Genomic DNA, 21,181 nt, shown 5'->3' on the forward strand with positions numbered 1-21,181 from the left:
CAATCCATTCCACGCATTTGTCAGTTTTCCGGGAAATTTGCAAACAGTTTTGGGGACTCTCGGAAACATTACTATAATAGGTTCTAGATCTAGCTATTTTAGCCACTTTAGGTAATGTTACTCAGCGGTCATTGGGTAGCTTAAATAGCACATATTTTTAGAAATTCGTCACACTAGTCTAAGCCTGGGCGTTAGCCAGATCTATACTATAAAGATTGATTAGTACAGTAACAATGGCTAGTCATCAGCAGACTTGTGTGCCCGAAACGTCGTTACCTTTTGAAGAGCACGACGTTCCCTTGCCTGTACCTGTAGCATCAAACACCTGTAACTCCCCCGAAGCATCAGCTGTCGACGTTTGTTGCTCCACTGACAGCACTGACCACAACGGCTTTTGCTCTCAACTTAAAGAGAACATGGCCGAGGCGAATACTAGTGGCTTTGACCGCTTGTTTCAGAGAATGAAAAGGTAGGACAGCAGACCGGCGGATAGCTTATTATTTATACTTATCCTATACTTTATAATATAATAGGTCTAGATCTAGAATCTAGATCTAGATCTAGAGTCTAGATCTAGATCTAAGATCAGAACCGGGTAAGATTGAAGAATACCGGACCAGCGGACTGACTTTGCTATGTCTCAACCTTACGAATTCATAATTTTCCCGTTTTTAATATCTCTCAATGGAGAATCTCGGACCGGTAGATCTATTCATTAAAATTTTGTCAGGGGGAGACACCCCTGAACCCCCCTCCCCCCTCCTCCATCCCAATTTAACCACCCGCCCCACCTACCCCACTTTCTCGCGCAATAATGTAGAAGTGGTCCGTTTTCTTCAATCTTCCCCAGAACTGGTCTAGTCTATTAATAAAATTATTATAATTAATTAGACCCAGTAGTTTATTCGGGAAATTTTTATTTTCACTCCCGCACACAGATGCACTGCTTCATGGGTCAAACGTCTGCAGTACTGTTTGAGTTTGCTGTAGACCACACATATAAAGCCACTAAAACTGTCGCAATTCCATCGTTTTCAAGAAAATTTCAAATCTAGAATTATCTAGATCTACATCTACATCTACATCTAGATCTAACTATTAAATATCAAATTATGGGTTTTAAACAGCTCCCCCCACCCCCACCCCTCGTAACGCTCTAGATTTTCTTCTACCCCAGTGGGGCAGGGCCCCCCCTGGAACCCCCCGATTGGTCCAAAGCACATGTCTATCTTGATTAAAAAGAACAATCAAATATTTCAAAAAGTATTAATTTGTGACAAAAATGAAGTTGATATTCGTGTTCAACTCATCAATATTTAGATCTAAATCTAGTAGAAAAGGACAATACTGCACTGGTAGCTAAGTGAGACGGGAGGGAAAGTAAAAAAATACTGTTTTTATTCAATACAACTACAACTTCTGTTTTGTTTTTTGTAAAGTGTTTTACGGCGCTCGCAACTGCATAAAAGGTCATATATATGAGCACACTGGACACACCTAATATTTTCAGTTGGTAGGAAATTTGGAATTTTACCTGGGTGGCGGCTGAAGCCTACTCTTATCGATTTTAGACCACCAAGGGATCTTTAACGTGCGCAACTTGCACACTGGCCCTCCAAGATTTTTTGCCCTTGTCCGAGAAGGCTTGGTGTAGATCTTTCCTACCAGAAGATCAGGGATGTGGCAGAAAGACAGCAGTAAGGAGGAGCCCAGGAGTAGCAGTAGAAAGAGTCAAGAGCCCAGAGGAGGGGGCAAAGGAGGTGAGGGGGTGGGGGCAGAAAGTGGGAATGAAAGCAGACAACAGAACATTGCTAGAGAGCAGGAAAGGAGGTGAAAGGAGACAATTTGAAGATCCTCTTTTCAATCTTTGGCGTACTTGGTTTCCTATTTTCGGATGTAGAGGGTGACGTTCGTCTGCTGTTACTCGTAGGTAGGCCTTGACTTGTGCTAGCTTGTGTCTACCAATCTACCACTAGTCAAGATGGCAATCGGTGGTGTCCCTTTATAGCTCCTCCCCCACTGTATCGCCAACTTTGTACCTATCCCAAGGTTAAGGTTGACAGTATGAGGTTTGACCGTACATCCACATGCAGGACCACACACTCACAAACAGACATGTGAACGCTGTAATAATTTGTTCAAATTCCATGTGCTGTTGATTAAAATCTTCTATTTTCAGTGACCTAATGTACGAACTAAGAAACATTCAACATGGTGAGAGACCGGTTACAGGACAAGGCAACAGAGAAAACATTGAGCAGTTCTTGACTAAACATTTTCCAACAAGCGATGCTGACACTAACAGTAAAGGTAATCTGCCATCAACTGTCCAGAATGCGGAAGAACACCGTCCTGAATCTGTTGTTGTGGAGGTAAAAACTTACAGATTATTATTTTTATTGTAAAACATGTGTATTGTACAGTGGAAATTTCTTGGTTTCACTTTCCAGACAAAATTTATTGAGGGCCACAGTAGTGACAGTGCAATGTTTCAAATAAGGTGGTAGGCATTTATATTAGAAGCTGTTAAATTCACGAGTAGTGTGCTTTTTATGAAGGATTATTTTTAAGTTAAATTGTGAAGAGTAAGCCTAACCAGATGTTTTTCTTTGTATGAGTGTCTTAGGTTATTGAGAACACTGCGCCTGAAGTTACAAGGACTTCAGGATTGACAATTGCATACAGTAGAAAACATTAGAGAACAACTGTTCCAAAAAATTTTCTGGAATTGTTTAGCTTCACTTATAAATAGCACAAACTTACATGAAAGGGAGAGCTTTTGTAAAGCAAAATGAAAGGAGAGTGCTGTAGTCCTCATAATAAAGCATGCTTGGATATTTTCAATTTTCCCTTAACTATTTGTTTCATCATGTTATTTGATGTACCCAGTATTGTGAAAAAGTATAATTATAATGGTCAAATCACTTAAATTTTTCATTAACCCAGGTACAAGGTATCATTGAGCGCCGTCCTGTCTCCTCGATCCTTCAATCTGCTGCATTCAGGCGGCAACTGGAGAATGTGATTCGAGGAAGCATCGGTACTTCTCAGAGACCTCGTGGAAGAAACAGCCCGGTTGCTAGGCGTGATAATACTAGCACAGTTAATGTCCCCGAGTTTGTTCCACCTGTGCCACGACCCAGGTCGACCGCCATTGCAGCTTCATCACACTCTACAGGTTTGTACTTTCTTTTGCAACAGTTTAGAAGTTCTGTTTGGGCAAATTGATCCTTTTAAGTATCCTTGTATCATTTCTTTTTTTCTTTTTTCAAGAAACCCCTGTTTGTGATAATGGATGTCTTAATTCTTTTACTCCTTCCTGCATGAAACCAGCTACATTGAATTAAGGTCAAGGGTGTTTATCTCAGCTGTGATATTTTTGGTTGTTTCAGTTTAAAAACCTTAGCCCTTGAACAGCTGTGTGGGCATGCTCGGTTTAGGAGAACCTAATGGAAAAATTAAGAGTAGGCAAGATAGACATAAGTACTTAAATTAAATACTGCTTCAATGTATAAAAATGTGTTTTTTGTAATTGATCCTCTACTGTCTCTTAATTGTAAGTGATGTATTTAATCACAACCCTTCTCAAGGTGGTATCGATGGAAATATGAAAATGTTGAAAGGTTCAATAACAAGTTCACACTTAGATTTACTTAGAAGATAACTTTCTGCAGGAATTGTGGACTGGATATCTAAGACTCAAAAGATTTGTTTCTTGGTGCGACTTGTCTTTTTATTATGATACACAAGAGATCTGTATTACTCATGATTTTATTATTTTCTTCCTACCAGAACCATCTAGTGTAACTCAGACATGGACCACAGGGCCACCTCTTCCATTGATGAGGCAGGCAAGCTCTGAGTCCATTTCTTCTCTTGACAGTTTTTCAAGTGCAAGAAGCTCTGCTGATTTGGGTGCGTTTGCTAAGCTTACCTCATGTCGTTAAAAAATTTTAAAATCAAGATAACAATTTGAAAGCTTTCTTGGTTTGATGTCCATTATATTGTCAAAATATAAATTTAGGTATCACCTGCTGAATTTTATAAATTGACAGCATGCAGAGATGTCAGTCTAGGAAGGTCTTTGGGGTATTTCATGCATCAGGAGCTCCATATTGAGTTAAAGTAAGATTATTGAGATACAAGTCTGACAATATTAATGCTTTAGAAAAAACTCTATAACTCTTTTGTCAGCCTTTTTTCACACAATTTGGAATCATACTACAAATATGGTTTTTGCAGATAGTATTAGTATTCTGAGGATCTATGTGCCATGTATTATTGAAACTAAATAGAGAGTAATTTTAGCAGCGAGATCATCGCCCGTCCTTTTTTCCTTTGAATTGAGCTTCAGATTTCTCAGTTTCTTATCTTTTTTAATAGTTTTTTCTTTGAAACTTGCAATGCTCATTCTCAGAATTTGTGTTTTATTTCAGACGAGGAAATTGATGATGTTGATGTGGCACAGAGTTCAGATATAAATGAACCTCCCATCAGCCGACCCGTGATTGAACGACCAATTCCGCATCCAAGACAATCAGAGAATGCAGAAACAAGACAGGATACAGGTTTTGAGAAGTGAGTAAGAAATGAATCTGATGATCTGATTATTTTTAAAGAGGAACATGTGCATGGTTACTTTGATCCAAATCTTTAGTGCTGATCATTTTATTTTGGAACTTTCCATCTTTAACTCACTTCAGACGGGTCACACAACAGTTGCGTGACCCCCGCCGCGACGCTCGCGACGGGTCTCACAAGCCCTGCGTGACCAACTTTGGAATTTTTTTTTCGCTCTACAAATCACGCACGGATCGCGAGACCCGCCTCGTACCCTTGTTTGGCCAAGCCTGAGCTACTTAGACTTCGTTTCGTATCTCTGGGGCCGGTAGTTTTTAAGTTATTGAAGGTGAAGGACAGTGACCCCAACTGGGGTTGAACAGACCGGAACTCGCGCTTTGTTTTTTTCTATACAGCTGATAGTAATCCGACAGTCGCGTCGTAGTAACGGTCGAAGAAGTCGCATGAACAAGAATCACATAATTTCGCCGTTTTCTATACTTCTGTGCGTTTTACTTGTTCTAGTGTCTCAGAATATGATGTGTCTAATAGTTAGGATCCTGGATATGTACCTGAACACGGCGCGAGTCGTAGTTCTAGGGCTAGATCTAGCACTAGTACCGGTGTTGTTTTTCGCGCAACGAAATCACAACGTCGTGCCGTATATCTGTCTCATGTAATTCAATGTATGGGTCTGAATCAATGCTCAGACCAGCTTTTATATTTTCACCAAACACTCGCACATGTATACAAATCAAACCAGAACACTTTGAACTCTTATTTTTGTTGTTGCAGTGAATTTCATTCTACTTGTCACGTCTCTGGAAATTTTTCGGAAAATCAAATTCATACCAATTTTTAAAAAATCATACAAATTAAAGTATTAGACTTAGACAACTTTAGTTTTTTGTATTAGATTAAGCTTGAATGTCACTTTACTGTGTCAAAAAATTATTACAATAGGGTAATTCTGAGAGTTGTGGTGATTTATTGAAATACCCCCAAAAACGCCAGTCTTCAACGCTTGTGACTGGTGAAAGGGCCCAGTCGCAAGTGAGTTAATCATTCGAATACAATCTTTATCATACTTATAACGTAGAATAGATAAGGATAGGAATAAATAAGACTTCCTTAGGAGCAGTCTCTTCTACTACTTCACTTTTTATTATCTTTCCCCTACCTCAAATCTTATATGACCTTATGCAGTTGCGAGCAACTCTACTAAAACAAACAACTACCTCAAATGGACAGAAAACCTGAAACCCAACATATTTGAAATATTTACCATTAATCATTAGTTTATATTTTAGAGGCTTAATCAGTCTGCGGTTGAAAGGAACTTGAAAACATTTAATTTTCTGGCTGTACTAACACTTTTTTGGGGTGGCGTTCCTTTGTTATATTTTCATGTGTGTCACATGTTATTTAAGTATATTACTAGATCTACATGTCTTGATATTGAATACAGTTATTGAAAAATCACTTGAAAGTTGCTGCTGTATGTAATAACCTCTCCCTAAGAAAGATGGCTGTATTTGTTCAGAAATATTATAAATATGTGATGATGATGGTAGGATTCCAATTTTAGCACCTACACCAAAGGCTGCACTAACTCTTATTTTTCCTACTTTCACCATTTTATCAAGGTTCATAGCTATTTCTTTATTTTTTGTGTGTTGAAAGTTAAAAACAATGGGTTGGTCCTTCTCAGTTTGTCTTGGAGTGACATCGGTCAAGTGCATCGCCAGGAGCTTGTGGAGGAGATCAGTGAGCTGTTGCACAGTCGCCTTGTGTCTTCGACGTTAGATGGCGAGTTCAGAGCTACATTAGAGCTTCTTGTACAGGTGTGTTGCACTGTCAGTTCTATTTGTTTGCTTATTGAAAGTGGGGTCAGGCTTTATTCTGCACTTGAGAGTATTTGTGATTCAAAATATCTTTGATTCTGCTTCTCTTTCAAAGGGTATTTCACTCATACTGCATATGTTCAACTGGAGAGTAAAATTTTTTTAATGACATACATAAAATCCTGAAAGGAAAAGGAAGCATAGTTTGAGGCATGCAGGTTTTTGCTTTTTTTCTTGTGTTTGGACAGAATCAAAAATTGTGTGGGTAGTACTGTTGGCTTCAATTAAATTTTAAACATTTGTTTCACATTAAGAATCTGAAGGAAAATTAATTTGCTTTATTTGTTCATTTCAGGACCGAGTTTCTTCTTCTGGTACAAATGGTCAGGCTGTCGAAAACTTTATAAGGAATCTCCCAGCAAGTGGGGTTCCTCGCAACGACTTCACTGACCTGGGCATTCCTCCTGCTCAAGACTTGGACAATCTGGATAATGTTTCTGTGACCAACATCAGCGCCCACTCTGTGCCTTACACTCAGGTACAAGACTATGTCAATATACAGCTCTGGGGTCTGGTTTATTCAGATTGCATTATAAGTTTGATGACTGCTCAGAAAATAAAGATGTATGTCTCAATGTCAGGATTAACTGATGGAGGAATGTTATGGTTAAATATCATTTCCTAATTTCTGAGCTCTTTTTTTATATTGTATATATATGGTGAGGGTGCCTGTGTATTGTTTTCAATTTATAGCCAACATTTGTATTAGCTTTAATAAAGATGAGATTTGAATTACCAGACTTATTAACTGTTGGTGAATTGCTTCACCATTTGTATAGTTTCAAGCCCAGATCTCTCTTTTTGTGATGGGATCACATGAAAAAGCCTTAGAATCACATTATTCAATTGTGTGACTCCTTTCAGGCGCGGACATTACAACATTTTGGCAAGCTAATATAATTCACTTAAGATTAATTACAGTATTTACAGCATTGCTCTTTTATGTCTCAAGTTAAAGACCTTATGACGTCATCATATTTACATCAAGACATTGAAACATTTGAGGTCTGCGGATGAGAATCTCATGAGATTACCCACTGCAAGATCTAATAAGTAATAAGTTGGGTGGAAGAGCTTTTTCGTCTCATGCCTCTAAAGGTGGAATTCCCTCCCCAAGAGAAATGCGTTTTATATGATCATATGATCAGAGAAAGAGTTTAAGTAAACTCTAAAGACACATTTGTTCAACAATGTCCCGTGCCAGTAATTTTGTATGTGAGGATGTATGTAGGTCTGGAAATTGTATGTATGTGTGTGTGTATCATGTGTGTTGCACGTGTTGGTAATTATGGTCTCAAAAAGTGCACTTTCTATCTTTCAATTTGTCAGTCACATTGAGTGATATTTCTGAATTGCGTAGTACTTAGAGCCTTTCTGGATTATGTGCTATATATATATATATATATATATATATATATATATATATATATATATATAGATATATAGATATATATATAGATATATATATAGATATATATATATAGATATATATATATATATATATATATAGATATATATATATATAGATATATATATATATAGATATATAGAGATATATATATATAGAGATATATATATATATATATATCCCTTTTTTATTATTATTTTGGTTTTAACTTTTTTTTTTTGTGATGTACCGTATAAAATAGAAATATTTGTCTTTTCCATGCCTCATTAAATTTTATAGCTCAGATTTTGAGCTCAGTGAGTGCTGTTTTTTTACAGATAAAGGGTTTGGAGCTGACAAGACCAATATTCAAAAGTTTCTGTTTGTTCATTTTAGACGAATACCCACCTCAGTCGAGAGATTCAAGGCCTCAAGTCTCAGATGATGGAAATGAAGAACATGCTGAAGTTGACCTTCGACCTTCAGATGGACATTCAGAGAGCTATCAGGCAAGAGGTTGCTGCTGCTATGTCACAGTTTGCAGGTAAGCAAATGTCTGATTTTTTTGTGTGGATATAATGATTTTATTTTTTTTTGTCTGCTAACTTTCTTGTACGGGTAAGCTATAGGCAGCTGTTCAAAATGAACCGGTTTTTGAAAATAATATAAAGTTTCTGCCGAAGTCATGTATGGTGTTTTAGAGATCGAGTGAATGGCCTGTGAATGTGAATTCCTCAGTATGCGTTAACTACTAGTTTGGGTTTTATCACAAGCAGGGCAATCCACCTGCGATTTTTTTTTCAATTTGACGCAAATATATAATCGTTACTCAGCTGACTCGGACTCTTCTAGATTTATTTGCTGTTTGGTTAGCCCAACCCATTCCCACCATTCTAGAACATAAAGAATAAAAATGATCAGACCATAATGGTCTGGTCACTATGTCACATGCAGCTGTCCAACTTTTAACACCCCGTGCCCTTATAGGTACTAGGCCCACTTTGCCCTTAGAAAGACATGAGTTGCAATAAAGCCAGGGGTGAGGCAAACAAGGTGTTAAAAAATTCCCACACTTAGTGTTGTGAGGGACTACCTTGGCTAATGAGAGAATTTTTTAAAAAGAGTATTATTGTTTGAAATGAATCAGTTGCAGCACTGCATGGTGGGTAGTGCTGCCCAATCCGGATCAATGAGTTGTGGAACGTTCCCATCAGTTTCTTATGTTTTTTGCAAGTCCTTTTTTTTCTTTTACAATAACCTACCATGACCCATTGTCAATTTTCAATATACATCACACAACATTCATTCAATAGGCACACCCTCCCCCCAACCCTACCCGCAAATTGAGTTTTGTTTCCAACTTTCCATGCGCAGCAAGTGGTGAGAATGCATTGTTTTTTAGGATAGGGAAATGAGACCCTAGGAAGCTGCCAATCATCCTTAATTTAATGGGCACGTCCTGTTGTTTATTATTTAGATTATCTTTAAATTTACAGCTTTGGTTTTATTATTCCCATATTTTTTCTTTCTTTCTTTGTTTTTTGTTCTTAAACTGAGCAGTAGCATGGAAACCTTCAAGTGAATAGCTACAATTTCCCTGTTTTAGTTCTTTTCATTAACACTTTGATTACCACGAAGAAATTTTTTGGTCCCATGAAATCCTTGTGGTCAGGATTTTGTGATATCTGATTCTCAAACACGCCCCAGTTATTGGCCTACTTTTGTCATGAAATGAAGCTCTGTTCAATCCAAAATGCTGGTGTCCAAATTCAAAACTTGCCATACAGTGGAACTTGGATTCAATGAGGGCGCCGGGTCTGACCTAAAATCTCGTTGAATCCGGGTGTTCGTTATAGAAAACATGAGGTTTCGTGTAGATAATTACAAGCACTGAGCAAGTAATGTTTAGAGATCTGAAAAGAAGTAACAAGTGGTGCCTGAAATGCCTGCATATTATGAGCCGTGCAAAAAAAGAAAGACCCATTTGTTAAAATGCACGCCTTTGTCATCTCGATTGTTTGCCAAAAAATTGTGTTGCTGTGTAGAGCCTAGCATATGGCAACTTTTGATTCCATAGACCAGCGCACAATTCATTGCGTAGATCTACTTCAAGATTAGCTCATCGGTGTAATAAAGATCAGTCGCCGTGGGAAAAAAAGACTGACTCGTTTGTATCTGCGACGTTCCAATGGTACACACACACACACACACACACACACACACACACACACACACACACACACCCCCCCCCCCCCTGACTTGCACACACAGGCACACGTGTGCAGGCCGCCCATCCGATCCCAACACACGCTAGAGTAGACGCGTGCGCATGCCAACAACGCATGTGTTAATATGAAAGAAGGCCGCTGATTGGTTGCATGCAATCAGCTTAGTGAATAATGGTTCACGATGCAGGTGCAATGGATGGTTTCCGGGAATAGATGAAGTTCGTTGTGGGAGAAAAATGAGTGAAGCCACGTCTGAGGGGGTTGTTCACCCTGGAAGCGACCTCGTTGAATCCGAGCTTGCTGATTTTAAGTGTTCATTGAATTCAGGTTATTTTGATTGATTTTAAAGAAGAAAAAAAAAACGGGAATCCATCTCCTTTCGTTGAATCTGAAATTTTGTTGAATCCGAGCTCGTTCAATCCGAGTTCCACTGTAGGGCCTATATATATCAAGTGTTAGTCACCATTCTGAATATTTGAGAATGTCATACACTTTTTATTTAGTGAATTTATCAATTTATGGAGATAGATGGATGAAATGTTTCTCTTTTGCTTTTTTTCTCAGCAGAACAAGGAGCGTCAGGTGGCGCTGCTGCAGTTCCTGTGTCCACCAAACCTGTCAATGACACCCATTGTTTGATTTGTTTGGAGCGCCACTCGGACTGTGTTTTGTATCAGTGTGGTCATATGTGTGTGTGTTATGTGTGTGGTCGTGACCTGGTTTCTAGAAGTCTGGGGTGTCCTGTGTGTCGAGCCCCGATCAAAGATGTTATTCGAGCTTATAAAACAAATGTGGACTGAACACATTAATGAGATTGTGATGTTTTGTATCTTTCATTATATTTTCACTCTGTGTTCATGCTGTAGTACACCATTACCACTGACCTATGCTCTTGTATCCATCAAGCTTGCATAGAATTTAATCTCATTTGGTAACAGACTTCAGTGTCCTGTTGCACTGCTTTGGATTTCAGAATGGGCTGACTCTTAGTAGTCTTAGTTGTATGCGTTCTAGTTTTGTTGCGGCAGTGACTTTTCTCAGTCATATGGTAACCACACACACCATGTTGTTCATCATTTTAACAAGGCTAGCCTTAAATTAGTTACTTTCAGATCTGACCTTACAGACTGGGTTGAAGCAACCCATCTCCTAAATAATCTAAATAGTGTCAATTGGGGTGATAAAACTACTACAATAACTTTTTTTGTAATCCATGGACATGGTTTTATATTTGCAGATCTGGCATTGACTATGTGAAATTCACTGTATTGCTTACTTAACTTGCCTAAACTGCTTTTTAAAAAATATCTTGAGATACTCTTCTGCCAATATTTAACCTCTTTAAAATTACCAGACTTCTACTTGTCTGACCAGCTGGAGCCTAAAATTGAGTGTTCTTTGAATTTAAAGCTGAATCCTTGTGTTTCATGTGTCCCCTTCAGATCATGTGTTTTTCATTCACTTCTTTGGCTGAAAAATGCAGTTGAAGAGGAAAGATTTTAATTACTTTTCACCGATCTTCAAACCACATTAGTGTTCATTTTTTCAACTGAATCACTGCATTTAAAATTAATTTGATCAAGAAGATATTGTCTTCTAATTCTACCATCACATTAACATTTTTGTGGCTTTCTCCTCGGATTCTCTGAACATTGACAGCTTGTTCAATCATCAATACTATCGCTCTTCCATCACCAGATCTTGACTTATTCTTTTTATCACTGGCCCTGCTTAACTAAGACAATCACATGTGACTGTCTGCTTTTGTGTACATTCTTTTCCCCAAGTCAGACAAAAATTAACTTTGTTGCATATCCCATGAACTTGGGTGTTTGTTATCTTTGTGATGCAATTATTTTTTTTTTACATTTTAAAAATTATATCTATAAGAACCACATGTACCTCTTTTTATCATATTTTAAAGTCTTCAAGGTGGAAGGGTTGTGAGACATAAGTAGTAGACGGACCAACATAATGTTGCCTATTGAATACATTTTCTCATTGTATTGTGAATTTTGAATGTGAATTGCACAATTAATTACTTGATGAAGAATTATGTCTATGTTGCATGTTGAATTTGTACTTTATGTAAATATATATTTTTGGCCAATACAGTCATCAAAAGTCGACAGAAGCAGTTCTTGTTGTGAATTGATATTGAGCTTCCTGCTCCTCAAGACATTTTTAATCATTGTCTATATTTTGTTTCTATTGATTCCTTTCTTTTCTGTCTGCTGTATCTTATTACTTCTCCAGTTAATGTCACTGTCTCTATACTATACTGTGTTTTTCTTAAGCATGACAAAGAAAATACGGGATACCAGCAAGGATCAGCTGTTACACGGCTTTATCCCCGAGCTAAAGTTACACGGATGTACCTTTGTGCTAAACAGGTCCGTTTGGACTGTAATGAATCGAAGACACAGATGACGTTCAGGCATTTGATGGACTTGATGAATATCATAGCAAGACGGATCACCTTGTCAGGAGCATTATAAGACAGGGTATCAATCAGTTTTATGTGCAACTGGGTTTTCTTTCTTTTCCATCTTCTCATTTCTTTTCCAGCTCATTTAGGAATTTTCCTATGCCCACGAAACTTTGCATATATGGCACTTTTGCAGGCCAGCAACCAAACAAAAATTATTTTTTTATAAATCCAGTAATAAAAAAGTTTTTCTCTTTGGATCCTATACTAAAAACGAATCTTTGGTGCTTACACAGGATCACTCAAATTAAAATACAACGGTTCACTGTACTACTTTTTTTTCACTACTGCTATGTGATCATATCAACTGCATGTGGACTATAGATTAAATACTTCTTTTTCCCAGCATGCAATGACATGTGGACCTCTTTTAAGTAGCATCAGTTCTTGTTAGCCAATAGCACAAAATCAAACATTCTTGTCGAAAAGTCAAGTAGACCTTCAGAGGGGAACCTCCACTACCTACTACTACCTGGCTCACAATTTGATTGTAAAAGTTGGATGACAAAAGATTAAGTGAAAGTACACGAGAAAGATCAAAATGATGGATCATAATATTGTGAGTCATGAGGAATATCATTTCTAACCAGGACTCAACTCGCTCATATGATGTTCTGGTACCTAAGGTACATGTAGGCCCTATGTGATACATATTAACCAAATGTTCAAAGAAATATTCACGAAAACCTTTTCATTCATCCATGGAAGTTTGCTTGTTCAGAGAATCTGAGAATTAACGTGCCCAGATATTTTTTCCTCATATTTCTTATGTACGGTAGAGAGTGTACAGTCAAATCTTTTTGTTATACGGTTGTGAAGTTGGTGGTATAGTAGGGTTGGCGGTATATCTCTCTCTCTCTCTCTCTTCTGGCGCTGTGGCTTCATAAACGGTCAGCGATGCCGACAGCACGCAGGAACTCAACACTCGCCCGGGGTCCTTAAAAAATGCTGAAAGTGGGTTACTGAAATGTCCCAGCAGACGGATTCTAGCACGATAGCTGGCGGGACACCTCAGGAACATATGGTCCATAGTTTCGTCCTCCTCCTTGCAGGGCGGTATATCTTAAACAGGTTTCTAATGCTGTCCTCTGTTAAATAGCCCTAACTGTCTAAACGTCAAGGGAAATGATTCTGCTGTGTGAACTGCGTTTGAAAGAAAAGTGTCTTTTTGTTAATGATTTACATGTACTTTTAGCTGAGAGTCTCTCTCTCTCTCTCTCTCCCTCTCCCTCTCACTCTCTTTCCCCCTCTCACTCTCTCTCTTTCTCCCTCTCACTCTCTCTCTCCCCCTCACTCTCTCTGTAGGTTGGTGGGTGTGGGTTTATGTGTAGGTGGGTGTGTATGAGCAAATGGAAACACGCATGCACCGCCAAAACAGAGGCTGCAAGCTCGCAGAGTCACATGTGGAGAAAAGGGGAGATTATCACTGCAGAGCTGCTGGGTGGGTGCAATGAGTCCTCAACAATAATACTAGGCTTCCCTCTGGTGGCCAATTTGCTGATGGTGTGGCCAGGCAACATTTACATTAGTTGAGTAAGGACTGTAAAACTCGTAGGCGGATAGCAGTTTAAAGGGGCAAATAGTAGGCCTATACAGGCATTCCTTTTTGCGCATCGGGAAAACCTGGCGGTAAGCAGAGCTAGCGGTACCGTATTAATGGCGGCAGTATAATGAAGATTGACTGTATTAGTATTCCTAAGGTTAAGGTAAGAATGTAAATCTTATAATGGGCATTATATTATTTAAAAGACATGACAAATTTAAAATAACACTGCATGACTAGTGCTGAAGAAAAAGAAGAAAGAACCTGCATCAGAAATGTTAAAAGCTCAACATTGGCTTCCAGTTGATAAAAGAATCCAATATAAAGTTTCTACCATCTGTTTTAAATGTCTTAAGGATAAAGCCCCATCCTATCTATCTGAGCTTTTACTTTTAACACTATATGTTCCATCTCGTCAGTCACCTTAATCCATTGATGCAACAAAATTCAGAGCCCCTAGAATGAAATTACGATCTTTTGGTGAGAAAAGTTTCTCCTTTTTTTTTGTCCAAAAATCTGGAACACCTTGCCTCAGGATCTCAGAGAAACAACAAATTTTGATAGGTTTAAGCGATTGCTCAAGACTCATTAGTTTAATTGTTAGTTATATAGTGTGTTAGTAAGTTCTGATTTTTAAAATATATACACGTGTGTGTATATATATATAATATATATATATATATATATATATAATATGTCTTTTCGTGTAGTATAGTTAATGTATGGTTGTGGAAGATCTTTATGTGGTCGAACTGGTTTTTCTTGTTTTCTGTGAAATATTTTTTCTTGTGTGAATGATTACGTGATTGGTGTAAAGCGCTCAGAGCTTATACTAGTATGGGATAGAGTGCTATGTAAATGCAATCTATTATTATTATTATTATATTATTACAATGGTAGAATCATTCAAGTGACAGGTAGTGGAAATCTCTGTGAAGCCAGAGAGGAAAAGACATTTTTAGTAAATGAAGTAGAAATACGTACATAGTTATATTATACGGTTATGATGTGCAAAAAAAGAACACAAACAGTGAACTCAAAGTCAGTCTGTAACATCTATTCATCTTGTAACAGGAATGTAACAAAAGTAGTTCTACACAACAATAAACAGAAACACTATCTAAAAGCTTTGATGGCACATTAAAATATTCTACTGAAAATGAATGTACCAGTACGTCCACTGAAGTAAATGAACCTCTTCAAGTCTGAACATATCATGTTGGCAAGGCTACCTAGTTCACAAATCCTCAAATCAACCACTTAAGACTAACAAAACGAAAAAGTGACGATGATGAAACAATATAAACTTAGTAAAACGTCTTCAGTATGATGTAATAATACAGGAATTCTATAAGACAAAGAGGAAACTTGAATTTTTCTTCTTAAATATCTAAGAATACAATCAATAAAATATTTATACAATTAAACCGGGGACGCTTGCCATTTACTGGTAAAAAAAGAAGAAAAATATAACAAAGAAACATGAGACGACAATAAATATTACTTCTCAACGCATAGGCATCTAAAATATCAAGAGCTTTTCTTTAACTCTATGAATCTGTGTGCAACAATAGCTCAGCTGCTAAGACACTGCTTCGTTTTGAACTACCATTAGTACTACCTCGTAGCCAGTCCCCCCCCCCCCTTTTTTTTTTTACAGTGGTTGGTTGGAAAACTATTCTCAAGCCTCTCTGTCCATTCCTATTGGAGATGGATATTCATGAAAGCCCCTGTGACTCAGACAATAACTGATGGCTGGGGGGAGACAAACTGATAACACCGGGAGGCCAATTTTACAGAAGAGACAAAAAAAAACCTGATTATTTCAATAATATTTATATCATACAAATTAAAGAAACAATTGTACCAATTACTCTGATAAATAACTGTTTTATATGTGTAGCATGTACAAATATGAGTATTTCACACAGAATTGTTATATTTGTAGTAGGCTATAGATCTAGTTTATGTTTTTACACTGGAAATCCAGGGATGTGAACTTGCCATCCCAGAAGTGTTTGTTGGATGAGAGTCCCCCCCCCCCCCCCCCACACACACACACACACACAATGTCCTGCTAGCCCCCCACCCAGCCCCAGTGATGATCATGTCCTAGTTGTTACATTGGGCGACATGTGAATTTTCACAACACACTGAACCATGTCCGTCACTTCATAGCATTCCATAGTATTAGTGCACGCCAAACACACCTCGTAATCAATGAGAACACTTATAGCTATAATAGATACGTTTAGTCAGTAAAATAAAAGTTTAAATGAATTATTATATTAGTATGATTTGAAAAAAAAATTTTTTAAAATCATTTAACAAAATAAATTTTCAATGAGAACGTTCACATGAAAACAATGTGTTTTTCATTTTTTGCTCCCCTGCTTGGCCTCTTTCCATCTGTCATTTACTCTCTATCTCCCCCAGCAAAAAGCGAAATGCAAGTTTAAAGCCAAAAATTATGTCCATTTGAAAAAAAACCCAAAAAACCCAGCAAGAGCTGGCCAACTTCCAGGGAGAGGCCTATACGGAAAATGGCATACCGATTAGAGATGCTCTCTCTAATCGATGAAAAATAAAACCAATGGCATCAGTACTGACATAACCGAAGACAACCAAAATCCGGAGACTGTCTGTAGCTTTACCCAAGACCTAAAATGTCTGATGAGGGATCTAACCCGAAGCATTCTTAAAAATAGGCCAGATCATAGTTGCATTGACTGATTAGAGTCATTTGGGATGACAAGAATATCGCCATCACATCTAACATACCATTTTGATATGCACGTGAAATGTGGACCGTAACAACAGACATCAAAGGACACAGGCACTGGAGATGAAATATTTCCAAATACTCTTCAGTATCTCGTATAGAGATCAGAACAATGAGGTAGTGAGAACTACAATTGGAAACGCCATCGGGCCGTATGAAGACCTCCTGACTTCAGCAAAGAGAAGTAAACTGAAATGGTACGGTATGACACGCCCGCCAATGATCATCTGGAGTGGCCGAGACTATCCTACAAGGAACACGAGTACAAGGAGGGCAGGGGAAATGATGGAAAGACAACATTAAAGGAGGAACTGGCCGTGACTGGAACATTGCACTAAGGCAAGCAGAGAACGGTGAGGAGGGACAGGAGGTAGCTACAGTCACGGCATTGCAGCTTTTCTTTCTCATGTTTTCCTCTCCTTATACATGTTCAGCAAATTTCAGCAAATTTCAGCAAAGATATTTTGTTAACATGTGTATCTCTTCGTAAGCCTATTGTTGTTGTTTTTAATAAGAAGGAAGAAAAAATCTCTATTTTTTTAGGGGGGTGAGCAGGTTTTCATCCCCAGCCTTTGATTTTGACACAACTTAATTCAGTCAAACGGGCCAGAAACTCAAACTAAATTGTCATAACCGGTATTTTACTGAAGTCATTATGTTAGACCTATATACTAAAGGTTGCTATGGGACACGACAAAGTATAAAGGCCCACTAAGCATACGACATTGCACATGTCTGCAGACCTTCAAATATCAGTAGGCCTGAAATAATTACAGGACACTGTGGTGTCGAGCCCTTTAGATCAAAACTGATCATACTTAATTGCACAGTTCTGCTTCAGAGTTTTAAGCTTTAATAAATAGCATCCAAAGGCCCAAAAAAGAACTGATCTTCAGGCCAAAAACATCATGTAAGCTCACAGAGTATGATAGAGAGTTATTTGATTACAGAGAAAGGCAAAACGTCAGAGAATCATGAAACACCAATTTACCTATTACTATTACCTAACATTCTCATCACACTGTTAATCTGCATTGCATAACTTTCTCAGTTATGTTTAGAAAGATCATAAAAAATTCTCTCAAATTCAAAGAGAAAAAAAATACAAGAAAGGAAACTGTAACAAGTACAATTGCCTTCCTGATAACAGCTCATCTCAATCCTCTTCCCCAAAAAATCAATAAGAAAAATACCTGACAGCAGCCCCTAAAAGTGCAGTGATAGCTTCAAATACAAGCAGAGCCCAGCAGCCCCCATCAACACACTTGGGTGACGGGACAAATTGAGTTTTAGTTTCTGTCATCAAAACCCAGAATAATTTGGGTACACTAACTTGGATACTGTTCACCCCCATGTCAGAGTCTATAACATTGTAGGAAACCAGGTCAAACTAAAGAATTTATGTTATAAAGTCAAAACATTGGTCTTGCAAAAAGGATTAGCTTGCACAGATGCCTTCAAATGTGTTTGTTGTCAACTGGTAGAGTAAAAAAAATATGCCTGCCAGTGCGCTGCTTTGTTTGAGAAACAGAAAAGAAAAAACCTGTCCACAAAAACAACTTTAAAAAATGAAGGTTATAATTTGCTACAATAGGTAAAAAGTACTGTTCCAATCCACTGAAACGTCACACAGATAAACTGAGGCTGTTGTGCAGAAAGAGTGCAGAGGATTTCAGATAACAGGAAGGTAAGAACATAAAGACTTCAGACAGAAAGAGGCCAACGAGGAACAAGAAATATTAATGACATATTTACAATAAATTGAGCAAATGTTCTGTATTCCATGATTACAAACAACAGTGCAGAAAAAAGTTACAATGTCAAAAATAGGTGAATGATAAAATTATGATCTCAACAAATTATTCTACATATTGTCTTCATACCCAGTATTTGAACAGGGAGAAATATGGCATAAAGTCAACAATAATAGAGAGTCAACTCCAATGAGTGAAACAACAACATAACATAATAATATATTATATTATATAAATAAAAATGAATGTTCTGTGCTCCTCATGGACCATAGAGAATAACAAGGGACAGGGAAACACCAGGTAGATATTTTATTTGTGGCAGAGTGACAAAACCTGTCAGAAATTTGAGCAAACTTTTTAGATATGCCCCAAAAGATATGACTGAAAACTGAAAACCTTAAGTCGGCTTGTGTACTACATCAGGGTGCAAAAGAAGCTAAACGGACAAAAAGCAAAGTGGTTCATCAAATGTCTTAAAATAACTTTTATAAAGATGAACACAGAAATTTGTAAGTCCTAATTTCACTGAGTAGATTTGAAAAAGTATTTAAAGAGACCTTGGGCTTTTAAAGACAGGAATAGAAAATGATGGAACATTAAGACTCTGATCAAAAGAACTGGGTGTCATTAAAAACAAATTGCCCAATAGAAATGGTAGAATATAATATATAGAATATAACAAAATCATGAAAACATAACTATGTCATGAGTTTCCAGGCTACCACACATCATGTACTGGCCACATCAATCCCCATCCATGTGATTGGTCAACACTTAGTCTCAGTCACAGTAAGTTCAACACTACCATGTTCCCCAATCACCTGAGGTAAATACCTATGTTTTATCTGTCCATGAACTATATGACAGTACACATCCAAAAGGAAGAGATGTATTATTAATTAATGGCAAAGGCTTGGACAGTTAACACCAATGTAGGCCATAGTGGATCCACAACTACAACAAAAGAATGGGAGGATCCCATCTTATCCAGGAAAAAAACAAAATGCTGCACAAACTAAGTTAGTCAGTTAGTCTACCCGGTATGCACAAAAGTGAGAAGAAAACCATTGACGGCCAAGTTCACGGGTGCTGTCTTCAGTAACATGCAATACAGATGGCAAAATGGTCAGACTCACTTCCTCTAATTACCCAAGGCAGCATAATATATCCGTTACCTCACATATAGATTAACAAAGCTGATCTTTCTGCCCTCAAATTCTTATTTCCTGCCAGAATCACCCAGTTATCATACTATAAATAAAAAAGTGCACCTTATTGCAGTCGCAAGCAAAATGAGCAACTCATATTTTAATCACCCTTTGTAGCAGGATAAAATAAAGTAACTCATTTTTATTGCAGGGCTTCAGAGACTTACTTAAAACACAGACACAATATCAGCAAAGAAGAAGACTCACTATGACAAATAAAAGAGTATGTTGTTATTATTATAAAATACACACACTGTATTTATACGAGTAGACACTTAGGATGGCATCTATGGTTTTTGTACAACTAGCAACAACAACAAAAAAGTACACCTAAAGATGACATGTTTATCACAGTGACAACAAGTTCACACAAATAAATCAGACCTATAGAACTTATACCATGGTGGGAGAACATTGTCCAATGTTCAGAGGGCCTCATTTAACACATTCAAGAATCTTTTTTGAGCACTACCAAATGGGAAATCAGAGAAGAAACAGAGAAGAAAAGAGAAAAACATTCTAGAAGTACAATAAAAACACTTCCACAGATAGAGAACGAATAAAAATATACAAGACCAAAAGAAAATTTTTTAAAATAGATATATGGGGAAAACAACAATGGATATTGTAACAACCACCCGCTACTATATGTCGGCTTTCCAAAGCGTATTTACAATTACAGTATCAGAAAGTACTGTTGTAATATATGAATTTAAATGATGCATGCACAGCATTACAAAATAGAATATTATATCATCATTCATTATGTAAACATCATCACTGTTGTGGAACTGAAATAATATGGATAAATATAGGCTTACGTTTTTACTCTGTATGTACAAAAAACCGGTACTTTTTCTTGAGTTACAAAAGTGAAGCAACTTCACAACAACAATTGTATTCACTAAGCAGATGAACTCAATCTGATATACATTATTGTGAAACATTATTGAATTATTATTTCAAGGGACATTGAAAAAACATTCGAACCATCGAACTTTCAGACAATAAAATCCATTTCCCCGTTTAAAAAAAATAACTTTTGAAACATAAAAATATGCATAAAAATACAAATAAATACAGTTTGCTGCACAATTCAATAAACCTTGAAATAATCATTATGCTTTCAGAATGCCAGTCCATCAAACCTGCTTTACTTTGCTTTGTCTATCCAGCAAACATTTGAATAATTGCTACTCCACTTAAAGCTGGATTTATATAATTAACTGATCTATGATACGTTGGATTACAGGGTGCATCCCATGTCTGATTCTGATGACAATAGATTTGCTTGTAGATCACCCAAAGCAAGGAAATAAAAGGGGCA

At 37.4% G+C, this 21,181-nt stretch overlaps 1 protein-coding gene across 2 annotated transcripts; it reads left to right on the forward strand.

Moving 5' to 3' along the window:
- The first annotated feature begins 90 nt into the window (after positions 1-90).
- LOC101846543 lies at positions 91-12,213 on the forward strand. 2 transcript variants are annotated; one of them, XM_035968295.1, is made up of 9 exons: positions 91-469; positions 2,180-2,372; positions 2,947-3,178; positions 3,793-3,915; positions 4,437-4,578; positions 6,272-6,404; positions 6,760-6,942; positions 8,248-8,395; positions 10,647-12,213. In XM_035968295.1, the coding sequence occupies exons 1-9, from the start codon at positions 234-236 to the stop codon at positions 10,877-10,879; spliced, it is 1,623 nt and encodes a 540-aa protein (XP_035824188.1). In that variant the 5' UTR covers positions 91-233; the 3' UTR covers positions 10,880-12,213. The 2 variants fall into 2 exon arrangements, with proteins under 2 accessions (XP_035824188.1, XP_005089189.1); XM_005089132.3 differs by having other exon boundaries at positions 92-469; positions 10,644-12,213.
- The last annotated feature ends 8,968 nt before the right edge of the window (positions 12,214-21,181 follow it).

This window comes from Aplysia californica, unplaced genomic scaffold (genome assembly GCF_000002075.1).
Source record: "Aplysia californica isolate F4 #8 unplaced genomic scaffold, AplCal3.0 scaffold00003, whole genome shotgun sequence".
Classification (NCBI taxonomy): Eukaryota; Metazoa; Mollusca; class Gastropoda; order Aplysiida; family Aplysiidae; genus Aplysia; species Aplysia californica.